Genomic DNA, 27,364 nt, shown 5'->3' with positions numbered 1-27,364 from the left:
TTCTGGTTGTTCCTCAAGTTATTCGTTATTTGTTTGTTGGTTGTTTTTTTTTTCTCCCTAAACATAATCTGAAGTTCTAGCATAGTGATGTGATTTTTAAGTGGAGTAAATGACATATTGCCTATAAAACCTTTTGCTAGTTCACCTGGCCTTGTGTTTGCTGAGAGGTATGCCTACTAGAAGAGTATTCATCTTTTGGAGCACAAAAACCTCCCATGTGCCATTTTCCTGTAATAGAAAACTTTGCTACTTTGCCAAGGAAATAATCAATGGTTCTTGCACATCTGTTTTTCTCTCAGTGCTGCTTCTCTCAGCATGCTCAGAGCCTCAAGCAGGAGCACGTTTCTCTCTGAATCCTCCTTGCTCCTATTTCTTTTTCAGGATCAAGATGCTTTCCCTTGGGTGACTCACTTGAAACCTACCCTTTCTCCTACAGGGGACTCGTGGTTGTCTGAGTCTTCAGCTGTGGCTAGCCTGTAACCCCCATCTTCTCCCTCTCCCTTCTGTATGTCAGGTCACATCTCCTCAACGTCATATCTGAGAGACTCAAAATCCTTGCCTGGAGTGATTTTCTCAAGCTACTGTACAAAGAGAGGAATTGGGTAGACAGCAAAGCCATGGAGGAAGAAATAAATGTGATGCTAGGGAGGGAGTAAAGAAGTCCCCTGAGGATGGAACAGCATGTGAGAGGTCAGCCCAGTCCTGGGGCACAGAACGTTAGCTAATGCTTTCATCCAGATTTGAGCAGAGGTGGTCTTCAGACATGTTGTCCCATGTGTGATTAAATGGATATTACATAATGCTTTCTAAACCTTCATAGTTTGAGAGAGCTGCAGACATAAGGATTTCCTGACAAATTCAAATTGAGTTTCAAACCATCTCTTGCCTACTGTGTGTTTCCAACAGATCCCCGAGATATCCTCAGGAATGGAACAAACATTTCCTTATGTATATGCTTCTTATAGGGAGGCAAATAAAATAGGCTGTTTAAAACAGGTAATATTTACTTGACATTTCATGATACCAGTAAAAAGACTTCCAGAAAGCTTCTAGAAGGAATAGGTCATTTTTTAATGCACACAGCTCTGCACCCACTGTGGAATAAATCAATAGTTGACCTTGTTCTAGCAGATAAAGAAGAGTTAATAGCTGACCTGAAATCCCACGGTTGCCTAGGTACCAGTGATTGTTATTTGTCTGTATTTGCTTTGCGCAAACAGAATATGGCATCAGGCAGTAATATAAGGAGCTTTAGAAGAGTCTGTTTCTTTGAGTTTAAACAATTGGCAGGATAACTGTCTGGGAAGGTACCTGTAAAAGGGAAGTGTTACTGGAAACTAAAGTATTCAACAAAATCATACTGATAGCCAAAAAGGCATGATTCCACAGTTGATGAAACGGTGTTAATAAAACCTCAAGCATTCTGTACATTAAACGGGGAAGAAGAGGAGGAGGAGGAAATAAATGGCAGCAAATATAATTGCAAACTTAAATGAAGCAGGTGAGAAAGGAACTGTGCTAATCATGGAGATATTGGTGATGCAGGTTCAGAGGAGGACGCATATATTTTTTTTATATGCAAACAGAAAGGGTCTAGGTGTAGGTACAATACAAAATTCGGAATAGTTGTGTTCTCTCTTGAAAAAACCCTGCAAACTAAACCAAAACAAACAAAAACCAAACAGAAAAACCAACCAAAACCCACAAACTTGCTGTGTTTATGATTTAAGAGGAGATATTTGTACCATATCTGGTTTTCTGTATAACAAAGGAGGTTGAGACAGTGTTTGCTAATATTTAAAAAACAGTAGATCTAGATAAGGTACATCCAAAGATAATAGCCAAAGCAAGGAGCTCTTTTATTCATTAATATTAATTTTTAGCCAGTTCTTGTAAGCTAGGGGAGTTGCAGAAGGCTGGAACGCAGCCCACCAGGTTTCACTATTGAAAAAATTGAAGGGGATGACCCAAAGAGCTACGAACTATCTATCCGTATGTTGATCCTTAAGGTAAAAAGAATTTAGGATAGTTTTTAAAAAATTAGAATATGAAGAAATGGTTTAATATCTATTCAGAATGACTTTGTAAGACGTATATTATCTTAGACAAGACATTATCTGTCTGCATTTTGACAAGATTGTACAAAGCAATGCTGATAATAGTTGAACATTGCTCAACCAATTGAATTTGTCCAAGTGACCAATGTTGATTTTCAAGAAAAAGAATATTTACCTCAAACATAGCACACATTAGAGGGATTAAAAAAGTCTTCAATGCTAGCTAATAGAAAGTAGTATGTTGGGGAGATGTCAGTGTCAGTTTCCCCAGGGATCTGTTTCAGTTGCAGTCCTGTTCAGTATCTGCATCAACCCATGGAGACAGTACTATTAAAATCTTGACAGTAAGGTTTACGGTTAAAAAACTATTTGAGGAGGAGGAGGAAACAGAAAGATAAGGTTACTGTTAGAGAATTACTTGAAACGCCTGGTTAACTGATGACAAATCCAACAAAAAAGTGTTCGATGCAGCTCAGTGCAGAGTACTGAATATGTGGGAACCAGGCTGTGCTTGTAGGATGGAGAGTTTTCTTTGGAAAACACTGATTTAGGGGAGTACTCCAGTGATCATTGAAGATAGTTGCTTCAGCAACTCAAAAGTGGGTATTGGACTGCAGGAGGGATGTGATTGTGCTCATGTTTGAAGTTGAAAAGTCAGTGGCTGCCTAATTTTGTTCAGTTCTGAGATCAGTTTAGGACCAAAAAAATAATAATCTAGGGCTTGGAAGATGAGTGGCTTTTTAGCCATGTAAGATGTTGGGTATGTGATGTACTCAGCTTCTTCGAGAGGTTGGGAGATGACAAGTCTGTTCTGTACAGGTGCTTATGCATGGTTGATACTTGCTAATAAGGGGGTTAGGTCTTGTTTATAGTCATAATAAGATTTTCCAGTTGGAAGCTAGGATTTAACACAATTAACCTTGAAATGAGAGAAAAATTCTTAGTAATTTAGACTAATTTAATGCAATGAAACAACTTACCAGGGAGTGGAGGAGTTGCCATCAGTGTTGAAAACAAGTTAGGAACTCTTTTCAAAGTCTTACTATCCAGCTTCTGAGGGACATTCTTTGGCCTAGTGTGTCTAAGGACTTTGACATGATGGTAATGGTCTTCTCTTTAACTGCTGGTGGGCTGTCCCCTGCCTTTTTACTGTTTCCCTCGGGATCTTTCCAGCCCTTTCGGCTTGGTGCTGTGGTAGTGTCTGTACTTGCACCTCATGGCTGATAGCTTCAGTCCTTCTCTCTTAGGCTTCAAGAAGCAGCTTTCCTCCCAGTATAAAATTGGCTGGAATACTTTGGTCAGTTTTGGGACTTCAGTGTCAGATGAACTTCAGAGTCTCCTGAAGAAGGTGGAGGTTGGGTTTGAGTGCCTGCAGGAGGTAAATCCATCTGTCCTCAAGCTGAATCGTGAATTGCTCCCACAAAAACAAGCAAAGTGGATAATTTTGGTAGTTCATATGGGTGTCAGTGCACTATCCGTTATGAGAGCAACAGTATGAGGAGTAAGAATTGATGTTTCTCAGGATTTACCATGATGAAATGCTCTTTGCTCAAGAATCTTCAACTATTTTTAATAAAGGAGATAGCGTAACATAAAAATAAGGACTATATTGATGACAATTGCAGATGAAGGTGGGATAGCACAGTATAGGGTGTGCATTCTCTCAGGCTCTGGCTTCAGAGGAAGCTACTGCCTTCTTTAAAACATGCTCACTATATGACTACTAATTGAAGGCTGTTAAATGCTTCTGGTGGAGAACATAATCAGCCCAGCTGATAAAGGGTTTTTACGCATTATCAGCTACAGCAGTAATAAAGTATGGCTGGTTTGTATAAAAGGTGACCATTTTGTCACATTTAGTAACTTTCAGTTAATGAAGTTATTAATAACTTCGTTTATTAGAGGTGTCGAAATTACATTTTTTTTAAAAAAAAAATTGGATTTTAATGGAGGTAACATGATCCTTTTCATTCTCTAAGCATAATTCATATGTCTACTGCGAGGTTCTTGGTAGTGTATGTTTGTGGTAGACCACTGCTTTGTATGACCCAAGAAACACAGCTCTGGGAGCTCAGATATTTTTGGAAGCTCATGTATCCTTCAGATCTTGCCCTCTGGGGTAACATTTTGGCACTTTGCACTTCCTAAAATATCTCAGCAGATATAATTTCTCATCCAACTTCATTATGGTGTCAAGAGTGCAAAACACCTCCATGAGCATATAGTTTGAGGCTAAAGCAATAACAAGCTAGACTAAGTGCTTCCTCAACTAAGAATTTGGTAGAATTTTAAGTCTGTTTGCCAGCAGATAAATTTAAATACACAAGTAATTTATGATACAAAAATATTGGCAATGGCAGAAAACTACTCGTTAGGTATTAAGGGAAGTAGGTAAATAATATGGTAGAAAAAGAAGCTCTGACCTGCAGCTGTTGATGGAATCTGGCCTGAAGTACAGCAATGGGAAGGTTTCTGAAAGGGACCCTGCTGAGTGGCTTGGACATCTGAATGACAAAGTCCTGTCTTCTGGATATCAAGATATATTTGAGTTTTTTCATCTCTAATTAGTACTGGCCACCGATTACGCGTAACAAGTCCCACGTGCCAGTATCGGAGAACATTCTGATACAAGGTGGCCTCTTTGATTCTTGCTTCCAAGCTCTTCCAGTGATGAGTGTGCGCTCCAGCCCTGTCACAGGGCAGGACTTTTCTTCTTGCTGATGCTGGTTGGAGTTAGAAGAGGCACTGTTGTTTATACTGGTGTGCTTCCCCAGGGCAATTTCTGGAATCAACCTTTTGCAAAGGGCTTGTGTGCTGTGTGCTGCTTGAACATCCTGCTTTGTCTGCACAGCTACATTGGGGACCATGGTACTTCTGCACGAGGGTGCTTGTGCCGCTGCAGCTGTCAGCAGCTATTGTACTGTCTGTCTTGCTCTACAAAAGTGAAGTGCTGATGCCACGGGACACAGAAACTTCTGTAATGACCATCTGGTGGAAGGCAGCGATGACAGGGTCATAAATTTATCTAATACTTAGGTTTTCATATAAATTAGTAGAAGGGTCTGCAGTGATACTGGGCTGAATGTCATTTAGGAAGCAGTGCTGTGCTGTAGCTGGGCTTACTTGCATAAAGGGCTGGGTAAAATTACATGGAGTGCCTTTTATAACCCGGTTTTATATGGATTCAGTCTACATGTCTGAGTCCTCTCAAACTGAATTTTGAATGTATGCTGGTTTTGTGGGCAGTCGCACCTCTGGGGATGGCACAAGGCAGGAACAAGGAGCTGCAAGTGTAGACCTGGAAGGGTAGCCTGGTGTTAAGATCTCTGGAGTGGTAGCCTGTGGTACTGTTCACCCCATCTCACTATTTCATGTGAAAATCCTTTCTTTGTGAGTCAGAGGGTAACAAATGACTGAGAAACTATGTTCCTCATTGCTTTGTTTGCTGGGATGGCTGTGGTCTGTAAATCCTGTTAGAAATCTCTGCTCTTTGTGTGGCTTCCTTTTAAAGTCTAGTTTCTTAGAAAAACCTGTTTTGTTTGGCAACAGGGCAACCCTATTAAGGGCTCCTTGGTGCTGTTTACTGTCTTCCGTTAGTAAACTATGGTAATGCTTTGGTTTATAAAATCCTTGATGCTTCTATTTTCCTGTCAGCAAAGCGGTGTAGCTTGGCTGAATTGGGCTGTAGCAGGGTGGGCCCTACTATTTTGAAGAAACGTGACCCAGCTTCAGGTGAGAAGTTCACATACTGATAGCATTGTAGCTCTGGCAGACCCCATGTTGCTATGACTAAGCACTCACTAATACACACTATGATGGAGCCAACTGTTCTCAGCTGAAAGTGTATTCCATGGAGTTGGAAGCTCTAGGGTAAAGGACACTGTCTGCAGCATGGACCTGTCCTGCATATGAAATGCTCTTGCTCACACATCTCAAGCCTGAGGACCTGAAATGGTTTCCCACACAGGAGGCTGGTTTCCTGGCTATTTTGAATTTTGACCATCTTTGCAAATGGACTGTTTGGCACCTTCGGAGTTTAGATAGCTCACTGCACTTGTCTCAAGTGAATTTTGTAGGGCCAGTACAAAGCTGCTTGGGCATACAGAGTTCTCTTGTACAGATGTGAGGTTGTCACATGATGTCTCACATTACCTTTCATTGTTCCATTTAGCGAATTTGCCTCGTACTCCTTGTTGTTTGCATCTTTAGAGTTAAGTTGTCTGGCACGTTTTTGAGCTGATTTTGAAAGCTCTAGACAGGGAGAGGAGGCAGGGCCAGCTGGAACAGAGCATACAGGAGGGGCCCTACCAAACTGTCAGTGCCTTGGAAGGCAAAAGCTCTCTGGTGCCAGATCTCTCAAATTTATTATATGTAATGTAGTTATGGCCTCTGCTGGAAAAATCTGCTGCCTTCACATCATCTGAGTGGAAAGAAACACACAGCATGCATATACCTTTCCTTGCAGCATGTCCTTGCATCTATGATGAGGTACATCATGTTCAAGCAAGAAAATTGGGTTCTGGTCATAGCTGATGTCTGTTAATATCTTTATGCCTCTTAAAACTGTTATTTCCAATAGCCCCTGCTACTGCAGTAGAGGAGATGATTCTTATTTACCTGCTCTACAGAAAAAAACCCTAAAAGCTTATACAAGGTCACTCACTCCAGGGAATGGAGCACTAAGATAAAACAGATGCTATAGCTCCTATACTGTGGTATTACTGGAAGTGTGTGTGTGTGTGTATCTATCCATCATATGGTATGTGCATAAGCAGTTCATGGAGAAGGTTTCTTGCATGACCTGGCATGTGATGGGAGATCCTGGCTTCTTGGTCACCTAGTAAGCTTTTTAAGTCATGGTGGGTGCATTTGTGAGACGTGTCATCCTGCAGTGCCTTCTTCAGAGCCTGTGAACTCCACTGAGAATTTTTTTCCCTAGCTGCTGTGCAGGGTTGTCAGTAGTTCTTGGTAATCACAGAGTGAACAAATCAAGACTGTGCGCACAGCAATTCATGTGTTCAAGGTTAGAGAGTTAGTCCTCATGGATGACCTAAGCATGGGTGTTGTTTTATTTGGCCAGACCCTCTGTCTGCTGGAAAATACAAACATGCCTGTATACATGATTTTAAAAAATTACTAGGGGGGTATTTGGTGTTGACCCTTGTATTTAGGCAGCCTAGCATTTTCCATACAAAATTGTGACCTTTCACTAAGGAGCTCTTAAAACTTCCATTGTTTGCAGTAGGCTGTTGACATTTGGTAGGCAAAGCACCATCAGAGAACAGAGTGCCTTTTTATGTTCCGCTAAATTAGATTCAGCTTTGAAGGAGATATAAACTGTTAAAATGAACTAGTTCTTTTTTGCTGCTTTCATTCTTCAGGAAAATTCTGGCACACTACCAAAAATAAAGTGCCTCCAGTGCTGGACCTGCTGTAACCGTTGCAGCAGTGAGGACAAGAGCTGTGGTGTTGGGAGCTGTCATAGCAGCTGTTGCAATGGCTGCAGCGGAGTCTCTTGAAGAACCCAGCTCTCATCCTCCTGCCTTCTGGCCATGCTGCTTTCTTCCAGGAAATTTCATGGAGCAGGAATCCCTTCCCCAGCAAACCTCAGTTCAGTATTTAGCCTCTGCTCCTTCTCTCCCAAGTAGGTCCTTCCCTCCTGCCTCTTCAAACACCCACACCTTCTAGGTAGAAAAGAGATTGGGGCAGTTTGCATGGGTGGATGTTGCCCATTGCAGTAGATGTCAAGCCTGTACTCGCTGCAGCCGCAGGATTTGGTGACCTTAATTTTGTCATCTAGGAAACAACGTATCTCCGTCATCCACCAAGCAGGGAGGCAGCGCTGCCACCTCTCACAGAGTTAGGTCACACCACTTGTATTCAGCATTACTGCCAGCTTTTTGTCAGCCACAAGAAATTAAACATGAAAGACAGAATTTCCTGCTGGTGTGGAAACCCTGTGCAGTGAGCTCAGCTGAACAAGGCTTTCAGGCAGCTCTGGCAGTAGTACCCAAGGATCCAGGCCTAGCTGGGTGTGGGGGAGGGGAGGATGGCACAGCATAATAGTGCACCAGAGGCTGCATGGTTTGTTCTATTTCAAGACGATTCTAATGAGGTGATTTTTTGATGGCTTTGAAGACTCTGTAAATAATCTTGGCATTTGTGTTTATTGAGAGCCTGACTGTTTTAGCATGTGTGGCAAGACTAGGCAGCTCAGCTGATCTGGCAGGGACAGATCCTGCTCGTGGGTGGGGTGTGCTGCTTTCTGCTCCCTTTTGCTTCTCAGAGCCGTAATGCTCACCTGGCCCTTTGAGCCACTTCAGATCAGTAAATCATCAAAAATTTTGTATGTATTCCTTTTGTTGAGCAAGTTTTTTGCAGGTTTGGTGAGCTGTATCAGTTAATCTACAGGTGAGAATAAAAACTGGGGCCAGCTTTAGGAAGCTGGTGAGATCAGACAAAGAAGGACAAGGGAGCAGGGACAGCCCTTCAGCAGCCACAAGCTGTACAATTGGTTCAGCCCCTGTTGTGTAACCACACTGTAATAGTCTACCAAGAAAGCAATCACGACCGATTTCTTTCATGGCAGTGCCCAAGCCATATGCAACAAAGACAACAAAAAGCAATCAACAGCTAATCTCCTTTATAGACAAGCCCACACCAAGCATGGGATAGAAATAGAAAATGTATTTTAGCTGTGATTGGCACAGCAGTGGTCAAAAGAGGATCCAGCGTGGATCAAGCCTAAGCTGTTGAGATGTTGAGGTGTCAAGGAAGATGCATGTTTACATTAGCATTATTGAAACTTCATGTAATGTGAGATATTGTGAATTTAATTGTTCTTGGGATGAATAAAAGATCAAGTATTGTCCTTAAACAATAGAACAGTAAAAACAACATCTGTGAACCAACATTTGTAAAAGAATAAAATTGTCTCCTTTTTAAGAATGGCAAATGAAAGCAGACAGAAACTATAGCTAAAATCGTTGGAAGCGTTTTGTTTTCTTAAAGACAGTTGTGGAATACTTGTTCAAGGGACTTAATAGCTTTTTATTGCTTTACATATTCAGAGCTGCACCTCAGCCATCATGGCTCACTTGTAAATAATCTGGCCACAAGTCTTTCAAGCAGGGCACCCATAAAATGAGCATTATACCCATTTGACTCTGAATGGAAATGTTAATAAAAAATGAGCAGCCAATATTAAGAACAGCATGGCAAAATGAAGAGTGTCCCAGTGCCTGGAGGCTGTGTTCATGATCTTTCCGAACTGGGAGACCTTCTTTTCTTTTCTTGTTGACGCTTCCTTCATCTGCTACCATCTTTAAATCTTGTGCAAGCAGTCAGGATCAAAACCCTGTTGATGGAAGCTTTGGTAAATAACGGGGTAGGAAAACCACTCAGATACAGAATTTGAGTGCAGTATGCATCTCTAGAATGAAGGCTGCTCTGTATATGTGCTCCTTTAAATGAGATCTTAGACCTGGCTTTCTGGAGAGCAAACCTGCAGTTTGGAAATAACAACATTGGCATTTCTAGAGGACACAGAGCATTGCAGGGCTCTGTTGAAGTGGTGATGCCTTTACCTTTGGGTTACTGGTTTGAATCTGGCCAATTGAATGAAAATATTTTAACGTGTTTCAAGATGAAGGGTGTGATCTGTATATGGTTCTACAGCGTGTGGTAAATCTCCTTTCTAGCTTGTAGCTCTCGTTTCCCATTATTGCTCTGTGGTAAGTAGGGAGCTCTTTGGAACCAGTTGTTGAAACAGTGCAGAGTAGTAGGGCCCTTCTCTCCTTAGGGTCTCCAGACTGAGGCAGAGCTCATAATTGCATTATATGTAATAAACTTGCATAGGTTATCAACAGCCAGCTGTATGTCGCAGGTTGAACTATTTTTTTTGAAAAACAAACTGCTGGGAGTTGGCCTTTTTCATGGTTTCTGAATCTGCTGTCAATTCTTTCAAAGGCTTGGAGTTTTGGAATGTTAAAGGGAAGAAAGGAGATCTAGAGTCTGGAATCCCTGAGGTTGGGGGTCTTACGTGACTGTCCCGTCCAGAGAAACCACATGACTGTTAAGTTCGTCTCGCGATAGCCACGTGAGGAGGAAGATGAAATGCTGAACTAGATTTGGGAAATGTGGATGTCTGAAATTAAATCTTATAACCATGTCTTAAGTGAAACAGTAGAATGAGGGAAGAAAGAATTGTTTAGATTAAAAGGAAGAAAAGAAAAGCTGCCTCAAATCCCTAAAACTCTTCTAGAGATTGTTTTTCTTCCTTTAGACTTGTGTGAGAAAACCTGTGGTCTGTGACCAAGAGGATCCATACGTCCTAGCCTGAGAGAACTGGGTCACGTCAGTGGGATTTTATGCCTTTGCCTGTATGCTAGAAATGGAAACCTTCTCATCTCCCTTCTTGCACTAAGCCAGCCCCCAAAAGGTAGAAAAAACAGACTGCCAAAAATAAATCTTTTTTTTTTCTCCCCCTTGTCTCTCTACAGCAATTCGGCAAAATCCTTGATGTAGAGATAATCTTTAATGAGCGTGGCTCGAAGGTAAGTCCTGTTTCTGTACCCGCTTCTCTTGTTTTGATTGTAGAGTAAAAGGCAGTTCATTGCCTAGAGAATATACTCTGTAGACATCAGCAGGAATTAGTGTGATGGAGGAAGGGAAAAGCTATTTTGGGGACTGTCTCCTGTTCCCTCTGACTCCAGACTCTGAGCATGGTCATTTCTGGGCAGCATGTACAAATGCTCCCAGACGCTCCCATCTGTAATGTGGGATCAGGTTTCCCCAGCCTTTTGAACAAACAGGGAGTCAGTCACTTGAGCCTTCATACCAACCCATTCCCATTGCACTAGCAGTGGGTGACCTGTGGGGAAGGCAGACAACGGTAAACCAGCTTTGTGTGATAGGAGACTCTAAGAACGAAGCCTAACCCAGCCCCCCCCCAACCGCATTTTTGTTGCATTAAAAACTGGTGTAGGAAAACTGATACCTCATAGGTGAAAGGATTTAATTTACTCTATTTTGCAGACTTACTTGGCACTTCTGAGATACTGACCTTTCATGTTTATTTGATGCTTAGGATTAGCATCGTCATTCTACTTGCCCTGCCCCATGTGGACATCTCCCCACTTGATTTGCATTCACACGCCTGTATTCATCTTACAGATATATTAAGAGGGAGGCTTTGTTGAGGGTTAATATTAATTTATTTCTCTGAAGAAGAGATTTCAAATGTTGCTCAGGTCAGCTGCAGAGAGATTCAGTGATCTTTGTCCTAATGGGCAATTGGTTCTCATCACATAACCAATATCACCACAATGACAAATTGATGTGATTCTCTCTCTGCCCAGGAGGTTCAGCACTGGAATAGCAGGGAGTTTTGCAGGTCAGGAGTGAGGTGCATTGCCAAAGCTCTATGGGGGAAGCTTGCACAGTGCATGTCTATACTCTGCTTGACTTAATCAATGCTAAGATTCCCATTTTCAATTAAAACAAAATTTCCCTCCTCCCCCCACACACGTGTGTGCACATGTGTGCATGCACACAAGAGATTTTGAAGTTGCAATTCAGCTAAGCAGTTTCGGTTTAGAGTCTATGCCTTTTGCTTGGATTTGAGGTTCACAGTCTTAAGGTGGCCTCTTTGCTTCAACATGTGTGCCACGGTATGTTCATGTTCAGAGCCCTCTGCAAATTTCCACCCGTGTTGCCCAAGATGCATTCTCTAATTAATTCTTCAGTCTCTGTATTAGCTGGAAACCAGAAAGCAGTTGATCTGTATACAAAAGAAATGAGTGTTAGCCCTTTTGCCAACCTTTGTTTGTGCTTAATACCATGACTTTGGTTTTGTTTTGCTTTTTTTGTAATGGGACAGTCTGAACAAGTAAATGTCTATATGGCTTACTTAGAGAGTTTTACTTCCCTATGTGGATAAAAATCTATACACTTTACCAAAACAGCTATGCTGAGTTTGTAAATATTTATTCTGCTCTGTGTTGTTCTTCTGATATTTATAGGCCAGAGCTATCCGTGAACTAGTCTTGATTTTAGTCATTTCTGTTTGGCTGTGGGAATAGCCTCTGGCCTCTATCAAATCCCTGCTTGTTTGGATGTAATTGCAAAAGAAAGAACAAAAATAACTGGCCTGGCAAAGTGGTGAGCTCCATCTATCCTTCATCCCCTACTGCCTGTGCTTTTCAGAGCAGTGTCGTTCTCTCCACGTGTGAACAACTCTCTCCCATCCATACAGCCCTGTATTAAACACCCACAGGTGCCCTTTCCCTTCTAGGCAACACTGACACTGGAGGCTTTCTGTGAAGGCTTCATTTGTGACTATGAAAAATGTACCTTCTTGTGCAGTTGTTAAAGCCTAAGGCTTCTGGTTTTCAGTTAAAACAAAAATTATTGCTGAAGAGTTCCTTGATGAATTTTATCCTGAATCTTTAATAAATACATGAAGAAAAAAAGCGATCTGAAGAGATGTTCTTCTGGTCCTTGACCATGCAGTTTTCTACTGCTTTTTTGTCATCTTACAGCAAAAAGCAGTTGCAAAACCGATACCCTGTAAAGAGGAATGGGGCAGAATCTGAACAGAATGAGAAAACACCCGAAGAGTAATTTTGTGGTATCTTTGCATCCTTCTCTACCCAAAATAATTCCTGTTCTAAAAAAAATGCAAGATTATTCCTGCTTAGCATGAAAATGGGAGGCCCCAGTGTTTGAGTGGGGTGTAGCTGCACGAAGCACCTGGTATTCACATAATAATGGAAAAACAACAGTTTGGTGATCTGATGGTGAAGCAAAGGAAATGGATCTTTCTAGAGGCCACTCACGCACTCTTGGGTTCTTCCTCCACCTTAGGGAAAAACAAAATCTGAATGCATTTTCCTGCCCTGTGGTTTCCATTCTAATCTAATGATATGAAACCTCTCTTTTCTTCTCCTCCTTCTCTTGGGAATCCGAAAGCAGATGCTCCTGCTGCCTGCCTTGTGCTGTGTTCTCTATGCTCCCTTCCCTGGGTTCCTAAGGGTTGTAGAGTTTTGTATATATGTTCTGTAAATATTTAAAAGGTACAATGGTAAATCCCAAACTGCCCTGGGTTTGCCCCCACCCAGTGTATGATGGGGTTGAGCAGCACTTTGTCCCTGCTGAGCTGTGGCAGGAGAACTCTACTGGGATCGCTCCAGTGCTGGTCAGTAGGAGGGACTGGCGGAAGTGTGTGGGTTGCATTCTTCCTTTTGAATCCACCTGAGATGACCAGGCAGTTTTCTTGGACAGCCTGGGCAGGGGTACTGTGTCAAACTGGCTGCATCTTCAGGACCTCTGTGTATTTAGGAAGTCTGGTGACCCACGAGAGAGCAGTCTGTGTCTGTCACAGCCATCTTGTACCGCTTAAGTGTTGTTTGTTGACTTTCACAGCAGAGTAGGAAGCAGTTAATAACTAGGTTTGCTGATTTTTCTCTCAAAGCAATGCGGGTTCTTGTTTCTTAACTCGACTTCTGAGATTCAATCTGTTTAGTAGGATTATGTGGGCCCTGGTAGACTTCATACTGATATTGCTTTGCTACATCTAAGAAACAAGATACAGACTTTAAATGTCCCTTGAATTTAATTTTGTTTTGTTCTTCTTTAATAGAATGGCATCAGCTGTCTTGTGATGTGTTTGGGGTTTTTTTTGCTTGCTTCCAGGAAACTAGCTGTTTGTTTCATTTATCCTGTTTACCATTACGTTTCTAGTTCTGGCCTCTGAGTGCCTTTAAATAGCATTCTGCTCATGGTTGCAGTTTACCATGCACCTCATTGAACTGTGAATAAACACCTCCATAGGAAGTCTAGAGAGAGGATTCCTGCTCCTTTTGTTAGTGGAGATGGCATCCTTTAGATGTGTGTTTTGGCGTTGTGCTCAACCGAACAAGGGGACATATTTGCAGAATTAATGCATTCTGCCTGCATAATAAGTACCCTGTGGCATTTGTGAAGCTGCAGGGGAAGGGAATCCAAGCTCTTCACTCATCAGCTGTGTACCACATGGCATTCCAAGATGTGCCCTCGGTGACATTCAGAGACCAAGAGTGTGTAAGCACACAGCAAAATCTTGGCTGAATAAGGAGCTTTTTTTTTTTAAAAAAAAGATTTTTAAATGATACGAGGTCATATTAGTGCAGATTGCAAGCTTGTGATTTCAGGGTAGTGTTAAGCTTATGTCCCTCGCAGCCTTCCACTTGGGAGACCCAGATCTCCAAGTTCTTGTATAGGACAGAGGTGTCGAGAAGCACTTCATATTTAATTAAAAAATCGGTTGTATACTAGCTTACATCTTGTCTTCACAAAGAAACTACATCTATCGGTGAGTAGAGTTCTAAGTAAAACTGTGCTAACTAAAAATTTGTGCAGAAAGCTGTGTGCAAATGCGTAGGGGTTTATGTTTGCAGTTAACTGTAGGTTAAGGTAAGAATATGAATTTAGATTTTGATAACTGTGCCTGAAAGACTGTATGTGTGTTTATTTCATCTTTGAATGGATTAGGTGCTTTGAGCTGAGCCACTCCTGTTCTGGACTTAGTTTCCAGTCAGTCAAGGGGGTACAACCCCTTGTTACATAAAATAAATTAGAGGTCTTGTTTTCACTTTAATTTGATTTTTATAGGTTTTGTTCAGATGCCATCAGTTGAGCCAATAATACAAATAGTGTTATTAACACAAAGAGGCTTAATAACAAATGAAGTACCAGTGACCACTGTCTCTTTCTCAGGTTACCGCATGCCTTCATTATGCCTGTGGCGTGAAGGAGACGTGACCTGTGTCTCTTTTATCCTAGCTCAGTGAAGTACACTTTCATGCCTTCAACTCTGCAATACTGAACTAATGAGTTAAATTAGTCCATACACTGAACTGGTTTATTTAAGCTTGAATAATTAAGACTGAAGTTGATGGCTTCATAGTATAAGCTGATTTACTGCTCCTGTGGGAGTGCCTTCCCAGTAGCGCTCATTTCACTGTGTAGGGAGCTGAATCCAGGGTGCTAAATTAGCAGAAAAACTGATGCAGCAGGGAGAGGGAGTGCTTGGGAGACATGAGCTTGTCTTCTGCCCGTTTAACTATGGAACTCACAGACCAGGCAGTAAGATCCACGACTGTTCGATTGTGGGGGAGGAGGAAGAACACACAACAAGGACAACGCGGGGCCATGAAGCCCCTGACCCGAGTTGGCTGGAGCTGCTCCGAAGCCCCAGCTCTCGCTGCACAGCGGTGGTGGCCGGGCTCCTGCGGTTCCTGCTGGCCTCTGCCCCCTCCTCAGTTTTGCAGGGAGGGATTGGCAGTGGAGCAATGCAACGAGACGGACTGGGGAAATGATCCAGCTTGAAAATAGCCCTGCAGGGTTTTTTGAAGATACATGTATGGGTTTTTAGCCAGCTTAATTCCTGCATCCGATTCACCAGAAAGCACAGATGGGTGCTTTACGCGTATGTGCCTCAGCGCACCCAAAGTGTGCATGGAGGCAGGGAGGAGCTGGAAGAGCTGCTGAAATGGTGGCAGCTTGGTTTATGTAGATTCCTTCACCAGTTTAAAGTGTGTGTTTGTGTGTGTGATTTGAATAATGTGTTTCTGAATTTCATGCTGCGTTTCTGTCAGTGCATTCAGTCCTGCTCATCTCAGGTGGATTATAGCTGAACCCTCCTACTCTGTCCAAATGCCTTGGAAACATGTAGCCTAAACTGCTGTCTCCTTGGCCATTTTTTCAGGCTCCAAAAAGTTTGTTTATTATGGAAATAAGGTGGGGGGTGGAGAAAAAAAGAAAAAAAATTGGTTAAAAACAAGCACAGCAGCTGATGATGGCAAGGCCAGTAGCTGGCTGCGTGCTCCAGTGGTATAAGGCAAAGATGCTGCTGCTGAGGTGACTGGTCTAAACTCCATGACAAATGAAGGGTTAACAATGCATGGATTTCAAGGGGCTTTGTTTAGTTTCCTTTGGTTTTATTTTATTTTCCTTTTTTTTTTATTTTACTTTTTTTTGTTGTTGTTGTTTTTTGTTTAATTTCTGTGTTCTGGCCACACCCAGGAGAACCGTCTGCTTTTGATTTCTCCCTTTACGGTTACATGGTAAATTTTCTTTCTCATTCTTCAGAGATGGAAACATTCAAATACTATATATATATACATTTATTATTTTTTTCACTGCTCATCATGTTGCTTGTTATTTATTGCAGAGTCTGAGGCCAGACTAAAAGGGTGGCAGTTACTCGGTCTCTTCAGGCCCTTTGAATAAACCTTTGGATAAAAAGGGGTTGGTCTGGTACTGCAAATTACTCACCAGTCCTAAAAATGTTTGCTGGGGTTATTTAGCGTTCATTGGGTACTCTGAGGCTTAAACTTATTTTCTGCTTGGAAGAAGTTCCTGGCAGTTGCTGGTGGAGAGGAATTGTTGAGAATTTCAGCCTTGTTATCATAATGGCATTATTAAACCTAAGCTATTTGTTTAAATAAAATTTTAGAAACCTTAAGGCTTTTTTTTTTTTTTTTTTTTTTTTTTTTAACCCAGGAATTGTATCTTCCCTTCCTCTGCCTCCATACCTACTACTATGGAGCAAACCAGTACCTGCTGTAAAGCTAAGCTAGTAAATATTGGACCTCTGCCACCTCTTTTTTTTTCTTCTTTCTCTGTGCCCCCCCCCACCCCCCACCCCCCACCCAAGTGCAAGGTGACCTTGGGAGGGAAAACTGAGAATTGTTTGGTGTATGTGTATTTAGGTACAAATTAATCCCTATTCTTTACAGGTCATCTCTGAGAAGGAATTAAAAATACATGTATGTGCTTTTTTCTCTCCCACATCAAAAATATGTATATATATCATTGCTAGTTTTTAAACTTAAATAACAAAAATGTCAAGCTTGTCTCATCTGTTTTTCCTGATGAAAATTCAAATGTCCAAGAGATGCATTAAGATGACAAACCAAGGGGGCACAAATACTGACTCTGCCATAGTCAACTATGTGAAGTGTTAATTTAGCATTGACATTAAATGGTTCTCAACAAAGAGTCGCACAAGCTAAGGACTGATCTGTCAATAAAACAAAAATTGTGGTTAATTATGTTGTTCAGAATCAGATTAATTCTGCTTTAATTCACATTGTTAATTATTCTTATATAGTCTGCATGTGGATTGTACCCTACCTTGAGTTAATTTGTTTAAAATATTTAAAATTGCTATTCAGTTTAAAGATATTTAATGACAATGTGGTTTTTAAAATCCCATACAGACTGCACTAATTGCAAACAAATGTGAATTAAAATAGTCTTTGTTTGGTTCTAGCCTGTACAGATTAATGTCTAAAAAAACTGCCTTCCCTCTGCTATCCAGCTTTCAGTTCACATCATCACTGAAGACATAAATTTTGTTCGGTCTCCACAGACTTGTCTAGAACAAACAGAAATTTTCATGTAAGAAGAGGGAAATAGACTCCTCTTGCAGTCATTACCTCCTCTCTTCCCCCAACCTTTTAAAGATGCTTTTTCCCCGTGATATAGAACCAGAGGGAAAGGTGTTGCTCTATTTCTCAGTCTTGCTTTTCTCTGTAGGGCGTCTTTGAAGCAGACATGATACCCTATCCCGTTATAATCAGCTTTGCTATTCCACTCCCAGCACCCCCACCCCCTTAGTTCCCTGCAACATATATGAATTATATGCGGTTGGGCTGTTTTATTAGCCCCTATCTCTTGTAGCTCCAACTTTAATTCATTTAAACAGAAAACTTTTATGCTGTTCTGAAAAAGGCATCAGTTTGTTATTTATATAGAGTTTTATTTATAGCTGGAGAAATGAAATTATCTGAAGCTTTAGATTATTAAGTTGGAGCCCAAAGGAGCACTCTCGTTGATTTCAACATTGCAGTACTTTGGCTAAGTTTTTTTATTATTGCTGTTCAGGGGGGGGAAAGGAAAAAAACAACCAACCTGCATTTTACAAATGTGTAACAGTTTTGTGCTGGCAACTTAGCTGTGGATGATAAAGGCCAGCATGTGCGAATGGCTTGGGCTTGTTAAGATCAGTATTGTATAGACCTTTAAAAAGCATGTGAAGAATGATGGCTTGCTTGGCTTGTTGCTAACAGTGCTTGGAAATCAAGATGCTATTTTTTTTTTTTTTTTTTTGGGGGGGGGGGGGAGGGTGGGTGGGTGTTCAGTTCCTATATCTTAACCCCAAGCTGTACGGAAGGGGGCTGTGAGGCCAGCATGCGGTTTCCCCAGTGAGGCATAGCTGTAGATCACTCGCATTGCCTCGCTCTCCAGTTAAAATCGGGAGTTTCTATTGCATCAAATGCAAGCTTTGTTCTTCCTGCCTCTGAGGGTATCAGCCAGCAGAGATTACTGTCTGTACATTAAACTGGTATTTGCTGTATACCAAGCTACAGGAGCCAGTTACTTTTGTTCTTAAGATACCCTAAAAGCAGAATGCAACAAAGTTGGGTGTTTTCCTTGGCGCTTTTCTTTTTTCCTTTGGCCCCACTTTCTGTAATGGCATGAAGATCTCTCATCACAGTTGTCTGTAGTAAGATACCATTTCTTACTGGTTAAAATCCTAATTCACTTAGTCACATTGGCTCTGTTTTAATGTCAGTGCACTTACCTCTGTGGAAGGAAGCATGATCTCTTACCCTGCCCTGTTAAGCGACTGCATGACTTGGCAGCAGCATAAGCATATAGGACAGGTGTGTTGCGTGTGCCTTGATGGATGTGGTAAACCTAAATTCATCTAACTAAAGGGACATTTTAGTAGTACTCGAGCCTCTAGGGTTGTTCCAAGCAAGGCATGTCAATTTTTCTCAGACTTTGTGATCTAACTAGGCAGAGATGTGGTGCTATCCACAGCGCAGAGGTTGCCATCTCAGAACAAAGCCAAGTAAGGTGGGTGGCAGGGTGGGAGGGAGGTAGCAGTGGGTCAGCAGTGTCAGGCAGAACCTGCCTTTACTGATGGATCTGTGTGTCGGTGTTTAGATTGACACAAGTCCAACACAGTACTCGAGGACAGGAAAATTTTGAAACTACAATAGGTGATACTGTGAATCTGAACATTAAGTAATATTTATTTGATGGTGCCACCTAGAAGCCCTGCTTGCTTTCAGGGCCCCATGCGTGTTATTAGGGAAGTTACAGGCATAGGAGTAAACATGAGCTGTGCCCCGAAGAGCTTACAAGGGATGCTTTACAAACAGCCCTTCCTCTCAGCAGTTTTCTAAGGTAGGTAATTATTATTGTCTCCATTTTACAGGTGGGAAAAGCAAGGTTCAGTGTTTGATTTGCCCAAAGCTTCGCAGAATTCCTGGTGCCAGGCGTGAACTCAGATCCCTGCTTGCTCTTGTAGCAGTTTCTCAAGAAAACGAAGTGCTGCTCAGTGTCCATGTCCTGTACTGTGTTGGGGGCGGGCGGGGGGTCCTGCAAAGCATGTTTGTTAATTAACAGAGGGGAGAGAAGCCCTGCTTGGGCTTGATGAACTTGCCGATGTCGGAGCAGGGTTTGGTGTTTTTAAACAAACAAACAAAACAACAAAAAAGAATTGTCTCGAGTAACTTTGTACTTCTTTTTTGGTCTGGCCTCAATTGCTTTTATGTTTTCTTTTTTTTTTGATTACTCTTATTATTCTTATGATTACAGTTCCTTTATTTTATCAAATTTAATTTCTTTTGTTTATGAAACATGCATGAACCAACAATGTGACTCTAGGAGGTTATTGCTGAGTTGTGCTGATGTCGATTTCATACTGTGATATTTTTTCTCTATTTACCTAGAGATCAGTATTTCAATATATAACGATGTGCATGTTTTCCCCCCTTCTCCCGCTGCATGCAGGGATTCGGGTTCGTAACTTTCGAGAATAGTGCTGATGCAGACAGGGCCAGGGAGAAATTACACGGCACCGTGGTAGAGGGCCGTAAAATCGAGGTGCATGTCTTCAGTAATTCAATTTCTTCTTTATATTTATTCTTTTGATTTCTTTTTGTGTCTTGCCTCACTTATTTCACATTTGGATCCCAGTCTTGTGTGTGCGTGTGTGTTTGTGTCTGTGTCCTTCACCTCCCTGCACTGAAATGTATAAAAGTTTACACCCCTTATGGAATATTTTTATTGTTGTTTTGGGTATTTTTTCTTTTCTTTCTTCTTTTATTAAGTTATTTTCCCACCCACTCCAAATTTTTGCCCTTCTGCTGTCTTGATTTTTCCTTTGCTTCAGTTTGCGAGGCTCCAATTTCCTGTTACCAGGCCTGAACAAAACTAACTGAAAGAGTACTGTCCGACTTCTATCTAACTCTGTGTCCCAACAAGGAAGCAGGGGGCCAGCCAGTATCCTCTCTTTCCTCCAAGGCCAGTTCTCCTCCATGCAAGTGTGAGATGGTGCCCATAGTGGGAGGGGAGGGGAGGCATGGGGCAGAAGCCCCGAGTGGGTTGTGCTCTGCATGCTGCTGGTTTCTTGACCTGCCCGCGGTCAGGAGTGGGCTTGGTGAAAGCTAATCCTTAAAGTTTCTAGCTCTCACTACAGGGGAGTGAAGGGTTCATGTTGGTTGGCCAACATGGCCATGTATTGGGCATGCCTGGTGCTGACCAGTTTGGTGTTCCACTGTGTTGAAGGCTAACTGGCGTCCTCCCTCTCTCCCTCTTTCTTTAAATTAAATAAAAAAAAAAAAAAGTACAAATACTAAAACAAAAAAAAAGCCGCCGTTTTTGAGTAAGATGTCTGCATATTTTGCCTTTTTTTTGTTTTGTTTTTTTTATTTCCCTTTTCAATGGTTTAGCGTTTAGGGCCCTTCACTTGACTCACTCTTTCCATGGTAACTATACACAATGCTGGCGATGGTACGAGTTGGCGGTAAGTGAAATAAAAGCACTAGAGAAGAAGCTTTTTTTTTTTTAATTTTTCTTAAAATTACAAAAAAAAAATTAAGAAAGAAAAAATCCATCTGCCATCTCACATTAACACTACGAAATGTGATTTGACTTGTTGTCCCCACCCACCTCCTTCCCCCTTCTCCCCCTTTTATTTTCAATGCTGTTGAGTAATGCCGCCTGGACTTTGGATGTACATATCGTTTTGTAGCAGTCTGAGCTGTTTGATTACTGACTTCATGGTGATTTCCCCTTGCACATCTTACTCAGAGTTACTGAACTCCAGTTTGGCTGGTTTTTATTAATGCACCCATTTCCTCTTTTCTCTCTCCTGCCCCTTTCTGCTGCTCTCTCTTTCTGAGACCTGTTTGTAGCTGTTACTGTTTGTTTTCTCTATTTTTCTTTCTCTCTCCCCCCCTTCCCGGTTTATTTCTTTATTCGGTTAAGTGCAGCTGTTGGTCTCTTTGCTGACTGGTGGTTCCTGATCGGTTCTGGCAATTTTTCCTTTAAGTGCTTGTGTTGCACTTTGCTGTAGCAGCTGATTTCAGGCACTCGCTCCATCTTAATGATTGTCTGTGAGACCCTATCTCCTCCCTACTCCCCTCCCCACCCTCTGACTCAATTGTGGTTTTTTTTCTTTTCTTTCTTTTATCTGTGTGTGTTTAACTGCATGCTCTCAGTCTCATCATTGTTGTTTCCCATTCTTTCTTTTTAAATGTGTAATGTTTCTATTGTTTTGGGTCTGAGAGTAAAATGTAGCTTCAGACTCCCCACTCTGCTTATGCTCACCATCCGTAAGTCTTAGGGGCCCAAGGCAGCTTTTATTTTTATACCTTCTTTTTTTTTTCTTTTTCTTCTTCACCCTGGCCTCGATTCCCATTTGGCATGGGTTATGATAAGTTATTGATGTTGTATCAGGACTTCACCCTCCTTGCAAGAACTTTGAGGCTGTCTGACACGGGGCTGCAGTAACTTGGCTTCCAAACTGGTCCATCTTTTCTTTATCGGCACCATCTCTGTGGTAACACTCCACTTGCTTGAGCAATCAAACTGCTTGTAACTATGCAGAGCTCTGTAAAGAGGGTGGAGGGCACAATAAAACAAAACAAAAAAAAAGACCCAGCTCTACTGCTATGTATTTCTTATTTTTGCTCCATGAGATTTCTGACAAGGAAACAATCTGGGAAGAGACTTTTAAATGGTGGGAGGAAATCTGTGAACGCAGACTGTCCAAACACTTGGTGGCGTTCCAGGTATCTCCTCAAGCCTTGGGAGTTCAGATATAAAGCTGATGGTCTCCAGGCTACCTTTTTCTGTCTAAAAAGTATTCCTGCCAGCCACCTGCTGGGCCCCAGTCCCAATGGTGAGCTTGAGAAACAAGTCAGCTTGTGCTTCACCTGGTCCAGTTCCCCTGCCCTGGGCTGCAGAAGTTATCGCTGCCTTTCAAACAGAACCTGGACCAAACCGCCAAAGTTATGCCCTTTCGATCAATGAACTGAAAATAAGTACACACCAAGGGGTGGCAGGGCAGTGAAGAAGCTGCACTTTACTCTCGTTGGCCTTTTGTTTAATGCATAATTTTAAAGTGCCACGTTTAGCTGTAACTTTTACTATTAAATGGCAACTGTTAAAAGTAATTTAAAGATTGCATTCTTGTAAATTTAGTTGTTTAATTTATTTTGCTTAGAGAAGTATAGTGTGTGTGTGTGGTATTGAAGAGTTTTCCACAGTTTTCCCTAACATGCAATGCTTCCTTCCCTCTCCTCCCCATCCCCTTTCTTACTTTTAGGTTAACAACGCCACTGCACGAGTGATGACCAATAAGAAGATGGTCACACCATACGCAAATGGTAAGAGAGACTGTTTGTACTAATGATAAGCTGAAAGGTTTGAAGAAAGACAAAAGGGAAAAGTCATGACCTCTCCGCAGGACTGGAAAAATAACCCTAAAAGAAACCAACAAACCACCACAAATCCTAATATATAGCATTATTCTTCAGTATAACCCTTAAGCGTTTATTAAGGAATACCATTTTACAGATGGGGAAGTGGGGACAGAGTAGTAGTGACATGCCTAACGTAGCCAAGCTAGGTAAAGAAGCCAAGGACTGATGGGTTGCCTGCCACTACTGGAAGTTGATGCTGTACAGTGGGACGTGCACTCCTCCAGAGTCTTATTGCCACCACATAGATACCTAAATATGAATGCAGAGGCATAACTTAAGATACATGATTAGTTATATTTCTGTTTAGGCTTTTAACTGTAAAAGTACAGCTGCCCCCAAGCAGCCGGGGTAACAGAGGTACTGCACTGCCTGTTTGCTTGCTTTTTGTTACAGGCTGTGCCTGTGTTCAGTCATTTTCCAGTGAACCTGAATAGAGAAAAGACCAAGTTGTCTGGGTAATGAAGAACCCTGTTTTGTGGAGATACCTTTGTGGTTCTGCCTGTGCAGTGACTTTATTGCATAGGCATATACAGCATAAAAAGTCGTTCTTCTCCCAACAGAACTGAATGCTGCTTTGACAGAGATTTTGAATCTGAGTCTTGGTCCTGAAGCAGGCAGAAAAGTTCTTTTTGGTTTAAAAATGTTCCCAAACAGCTTCATCAAGGCAGAAGCTGCGTATAGGTAGTTGCTAGAGTGAGAATCCATTTTGATTACAAATGTAAGACTTGGAAGTCAGAAGATACGGATTATATTTGTAGCTCTGCTACTGACTTGTTGCATGGCTCTTGGTGAATAAATCTTACTTTGGTTACAGAACTGGGAAGACAGGGCCAGACAGAAAGGCTGGGATTCTGAGTCTTGAGTGTCTGAAAGGAACCGGGAGATTTGTAGCAAAAGGCAGCACAGCCGTATTACATTGTCCTGAAAACAAGGGTATAAAATGCATGTGACTGGTAACAAAACTTGGCTTACTTGTGAAACCCTGCTAACGGGCAGGAATATTTTGCTTTCACAGCCAGCAATTTAAAGCTAGCTTTAAAGTTACAGAAAGGTATTTAATATTAGGTCAGTCTTAAGGCATACCGACGAGTGGTTGTGTGACACTTAGCAAATTTGAGCGTTGATCCCAGTCTTCTCGTTGCCACCGCTCACTTGAGTATTTTGCCATCAAGTGGGCAGCCAGCAGCAGTGTGCCCAGCCTTGCAGAGGGAGTGTGCATTGCATCTCCCGTTGATACTCTGCCACCAGATGAAGGGGTGGTGGTGATGGGTGCAGTTCACAAAGTTGTTCATACGGTTTCTAGGCTGGTTAGAGGTGTTAATGTGCAGTAAGTGCATCAGGACTCCAAGACAGAAGAAGGGTATGGATTTATTTTAATAAAAATACCTGTGTGATTGTTAAATGAACAGCTGAGATCTTTCCTGAAAGGAATGCTTTGTGGAAGCCAGCCCAGATCATGATGTTAGCTTTACACCCTTTGTCTTCCTGGATAGAAAGGGCGGGATGGGGGGCCACGATAGGTTTTGAAGATCTGACTGGAAATGTGTTCCTCCTCATACCCCAGTGATGATTTTGAGTGCTTTTCTCTTGCGGGTTTTATGTTGATGATTTGCAGTTCTTGCCAATTATCCAGATGGTATTAAAATCAGTTATCTGGGAAGGCTTTCACCTGAAAAGCAGCATAAAGAAGACAGGAAATACTAAAATAACAGAGAGGAGAAAATGTGAGCTGAATAGACTGAATTGCTTTTCTGCACCATAGTCATGTAATTTAGTTAATGAGGAAATTCAGACACTGTTGCTTTTTAGCAAATCTCCAGCAAGTAAGACAGAAGAGTGTTTTGAGAATTCAAGGCTATAAATTCACATCCCATGCCTGGGATGACAGTCTGGGCTGGTGGCTTTGAGAGGCTTTGGATCTGCAGCGTTCCCAGTGAAAGCAGAGGAGCTGGCAGCAAGGTTCATGCAGGGAACGCAGGGTCGCAGGGTGCTGGTGGCGAATATGCATATAAGGTAGTTGGCATTCCCGCAGGGGGCCTCTGCCCTGCTGCAGATCAGCTGATGTTTTGCTGTTCCCTCCAATACAGTGACCTGCACCTAGAACCTGACATTAGAAAAAGGCAGTTGGCCTCCATCTACACCAAGGGGGATTGAGGCGAAGCAGAAATTGGAGAGAGCTGTGCATGTGAAGCAGGGGCACATGCAGGAGACTGTTCCCCCTACCCATGCTGCCCGCTCCTTCTCTTGGTGTAGATTTTGGCATTCACTGCAGTCTTTGTTGTTTCAGGTTGGAAGTTGAGTCCTGTGGTTGGAGCGGTGTACGGCCCTGAGTTATATGCAGGTAGAGCTTAAGTAGACACTTCCACTTCTGCCGTTTAACTGCAGTGGTGTTTGTTTATGTTCTCAATCTGCTGTTTCTTTATAACCTTTTTACGTTTTTTGTGTTTTTTTGTTTTTGTTTTGTTTTATTCTTTTTGAAATTAAATTAGCGTCCAGCTTTCAAGCAGATGTCTCGCTGGGCAATGACGCCGCAGTGCCCCTGTCAGGAAGGGGGGGTATTAACACTTACATTCCTTTAATCAGTAAGTAGCCCCCGTTGGCCCCTGTATTGTTACTGTGCTTGAGTTAACGATGACCTGTTACCCTTCTTCTCTTCAGTCTGTATAATATATACTTGAAAGGATGGGTCTTGCTGGGAATGAGTTTACCTTGAGCCAAAGTATATGTGCAGCTGCTGTAACTTGTTCATCTGCAGTGTGTTTCTGTCCTGGTGAATGGGTGTTTCTGAGCAATGAGGAGGCTGCAGAACAAGGGGAGGGTGTATGTGAGGAATAGGCCGTTCCCTTGCCCCTCTCCCCTTTCTGAAATCAAAGAAACCAGACAAATCCCTAAAGTACATATTATACAAGCTGCTAAACCGCGAGTCTGCAGGGCCCGTAGTGGCATGCACCTGGACGCACGTTGGGTTGGGTTTGCGCCCTGGGACTCCTTTCCTCTCGGTATCTGTTTATTACGTGTTTGCAGATGCCTCTGAGGTTTTACATCATTCCGTCACGAGCCAGTTTACTCCAGTGTTAAGTGTAATAAAGCAGGCCCCACTATACGTGGAGCCAGTTACTGGTCACGCTTGTTAAATGAAGGTGGGCGCTCAGTAAACTGGCACTTTATGGAAAATTTCTGCTGCTGTTATATGGGCTATCTTGTCTTTCAGGCTTTAAAATGAACATACAGAGGATTGGGTGGCAAAGAGTGGGAGGGGAAAGGAGGGAAGAGACTGATGTAAGTTGGTTGACTTTAAGGGCCTCTTGACAAATTATTTTAAAGAGCCTCTGCAGTTTTGGAAGAGCCGCCTGCTATATTGATAGTAACTCTTTGCGCTTCTCAGACTCTAACCAGACTGCATGGCGGTGTCAAAAGGCGGGGGGATTGGTACCCTGTTTGTGGTGGATGAGGCATGCCAAAGCATTAACCTCTTGCATGCCAAACCTCTCTGCAACCCCTCTTCCCCCAAAGGCCATGGTGTAGCAGGAAGTATGTTATCAGATGCTTGCTGGGTTATAAGCATGCCCCTCTGCGGGATTGGTGCAAAATGTCCCACTGCTGTGGAGCTATTGTGTCACTCTGTTTGAAGCAGATGGTTGTTCTCTGGGCAGGAGCTTGGATCCTTTTCACCCTCCACCTTGTCTGTCTTTACAGTTCCAGGCTTCCCCTATCCAACTGCAGCCACTACAGCAGCCGCATTTCGGGGAGCCCATCTGAGGGGCCGAGGAAGGACAGTGTATGGGGCAGTCCGGGCAGTACCTCCCACAGCCATCCCTGCCTACCCAGGGTAAGCACTGGTCATGAGAGCAAAGTGCTGTGCACAAACGTGTCAAATAGCTAATCGGTTAACCAAAAAATAACTAAAATTGTCTGGATGGTGAGAGTCAGGATGTTGCTAGTGCCAGAGCATTCTGCACACGATGGCATCCAGTGGGGGCAAATCTAAATTTTTCCATTTTAAGTTCTTGACTGAAACAATTTTCAGTACTTGCAACAGCTTAAAGTGTTGATGGATTCCTTCTCATAGTTTCTCAATTCGTCCACGTGATATTCGTCTTCCATTGACCCAATATGTTATAGTGCTGCTGAGAAGGACACAGAGAAGGTCTAAAATTTCTGATAAGGTTATGCTCTTTGCACTCCGTTTGTGTTTTCATATCCAGGAATGAGGAATATTATCGATTACCTTCATGCCTCACCATCTGGCAGTAGGACACAGAAGAGCCAGTTACCCACAATGGATTTGCTTTCTTTGTTGGAGACGATTTAAAAAGGTTTAAAACAAAGATTAATCAAGTCCATTAATTTAAAGCTGGGAGTGTTTGGGGTACAGGGAGAACGAAAGTGCAGTGTTCTTCTAACTGTTCTATGAAGCAGTGGTGAATGCGTGGCCTTAGTGTTCTTTGCCCTCTGACTTTCCACTAGTAATGCAGTGGA

General features: G+C 42.3%; 1 protein-coding gene across 12 annotated transcripts in view; it reads left to right on the top strand.

Annotated features, from left to right (window-relative positions):
* RBFOX2 (RNA binding fox-1 homolog 2) overlaps positions 1–27,364 on the top strand; it is a 174,434-nt gene that overhangs the window by 126,161 nt on the left and 20,909 nt on the right. For 8 of the 12 annotated variants that reach the window (XM_040594621.1, XM_040594619.1, XM_040594628.1 and 5 more), the window contains 6 exons: positions 10,559–10,612; positions 19,908–20,000; positions 22,729–22,789; positions 25,173–25,226; positions 25,375–25,467; positions 26,582–26,714. In XM_040594621.1, coding sequence (XP_040450555.1) covers positions 10,559–10,612; positions 19,908–20,000; positions 22,729–22,789; positions 25,173–25,226; positions 25,375–25,467; positions 26,582–26,714 — 488 coding nt within the window. The remainder of the gene's footprint in view (positions 1–10,558; positions 10,613–19,907; positions 20,001–22,728; positions 22,790–25,172; positions 25,227–25,374; positions 25,468–26,581; positions 26,715–27,364) is intronic. The other 4 variants (XM_040594622.1, XM_040594618.1, XM_040594624.1 and 1 more) reach the window with 3 other exon arrangements.

The sequence above is a fragment of the Falco naumanni genome, chromosome 5 (assembly GCF_017639655.2).
Source record: "Falco naumanni isolate bFalNau1 chromosome 5, bFalNau1.pat, whole genome shotgun sequence".
Classification (NCBI taxonomy): Eukaryota; Metazoa; Chordata; class Aves; order Falconiformes; family Falconidae; genus Falco; species Falco naumanni.
The sequence above is the reverse complement of the archived record's forward strand: the minus strand, read 5'-3'. Positions and strand labels throughout refer to the sequence as shown.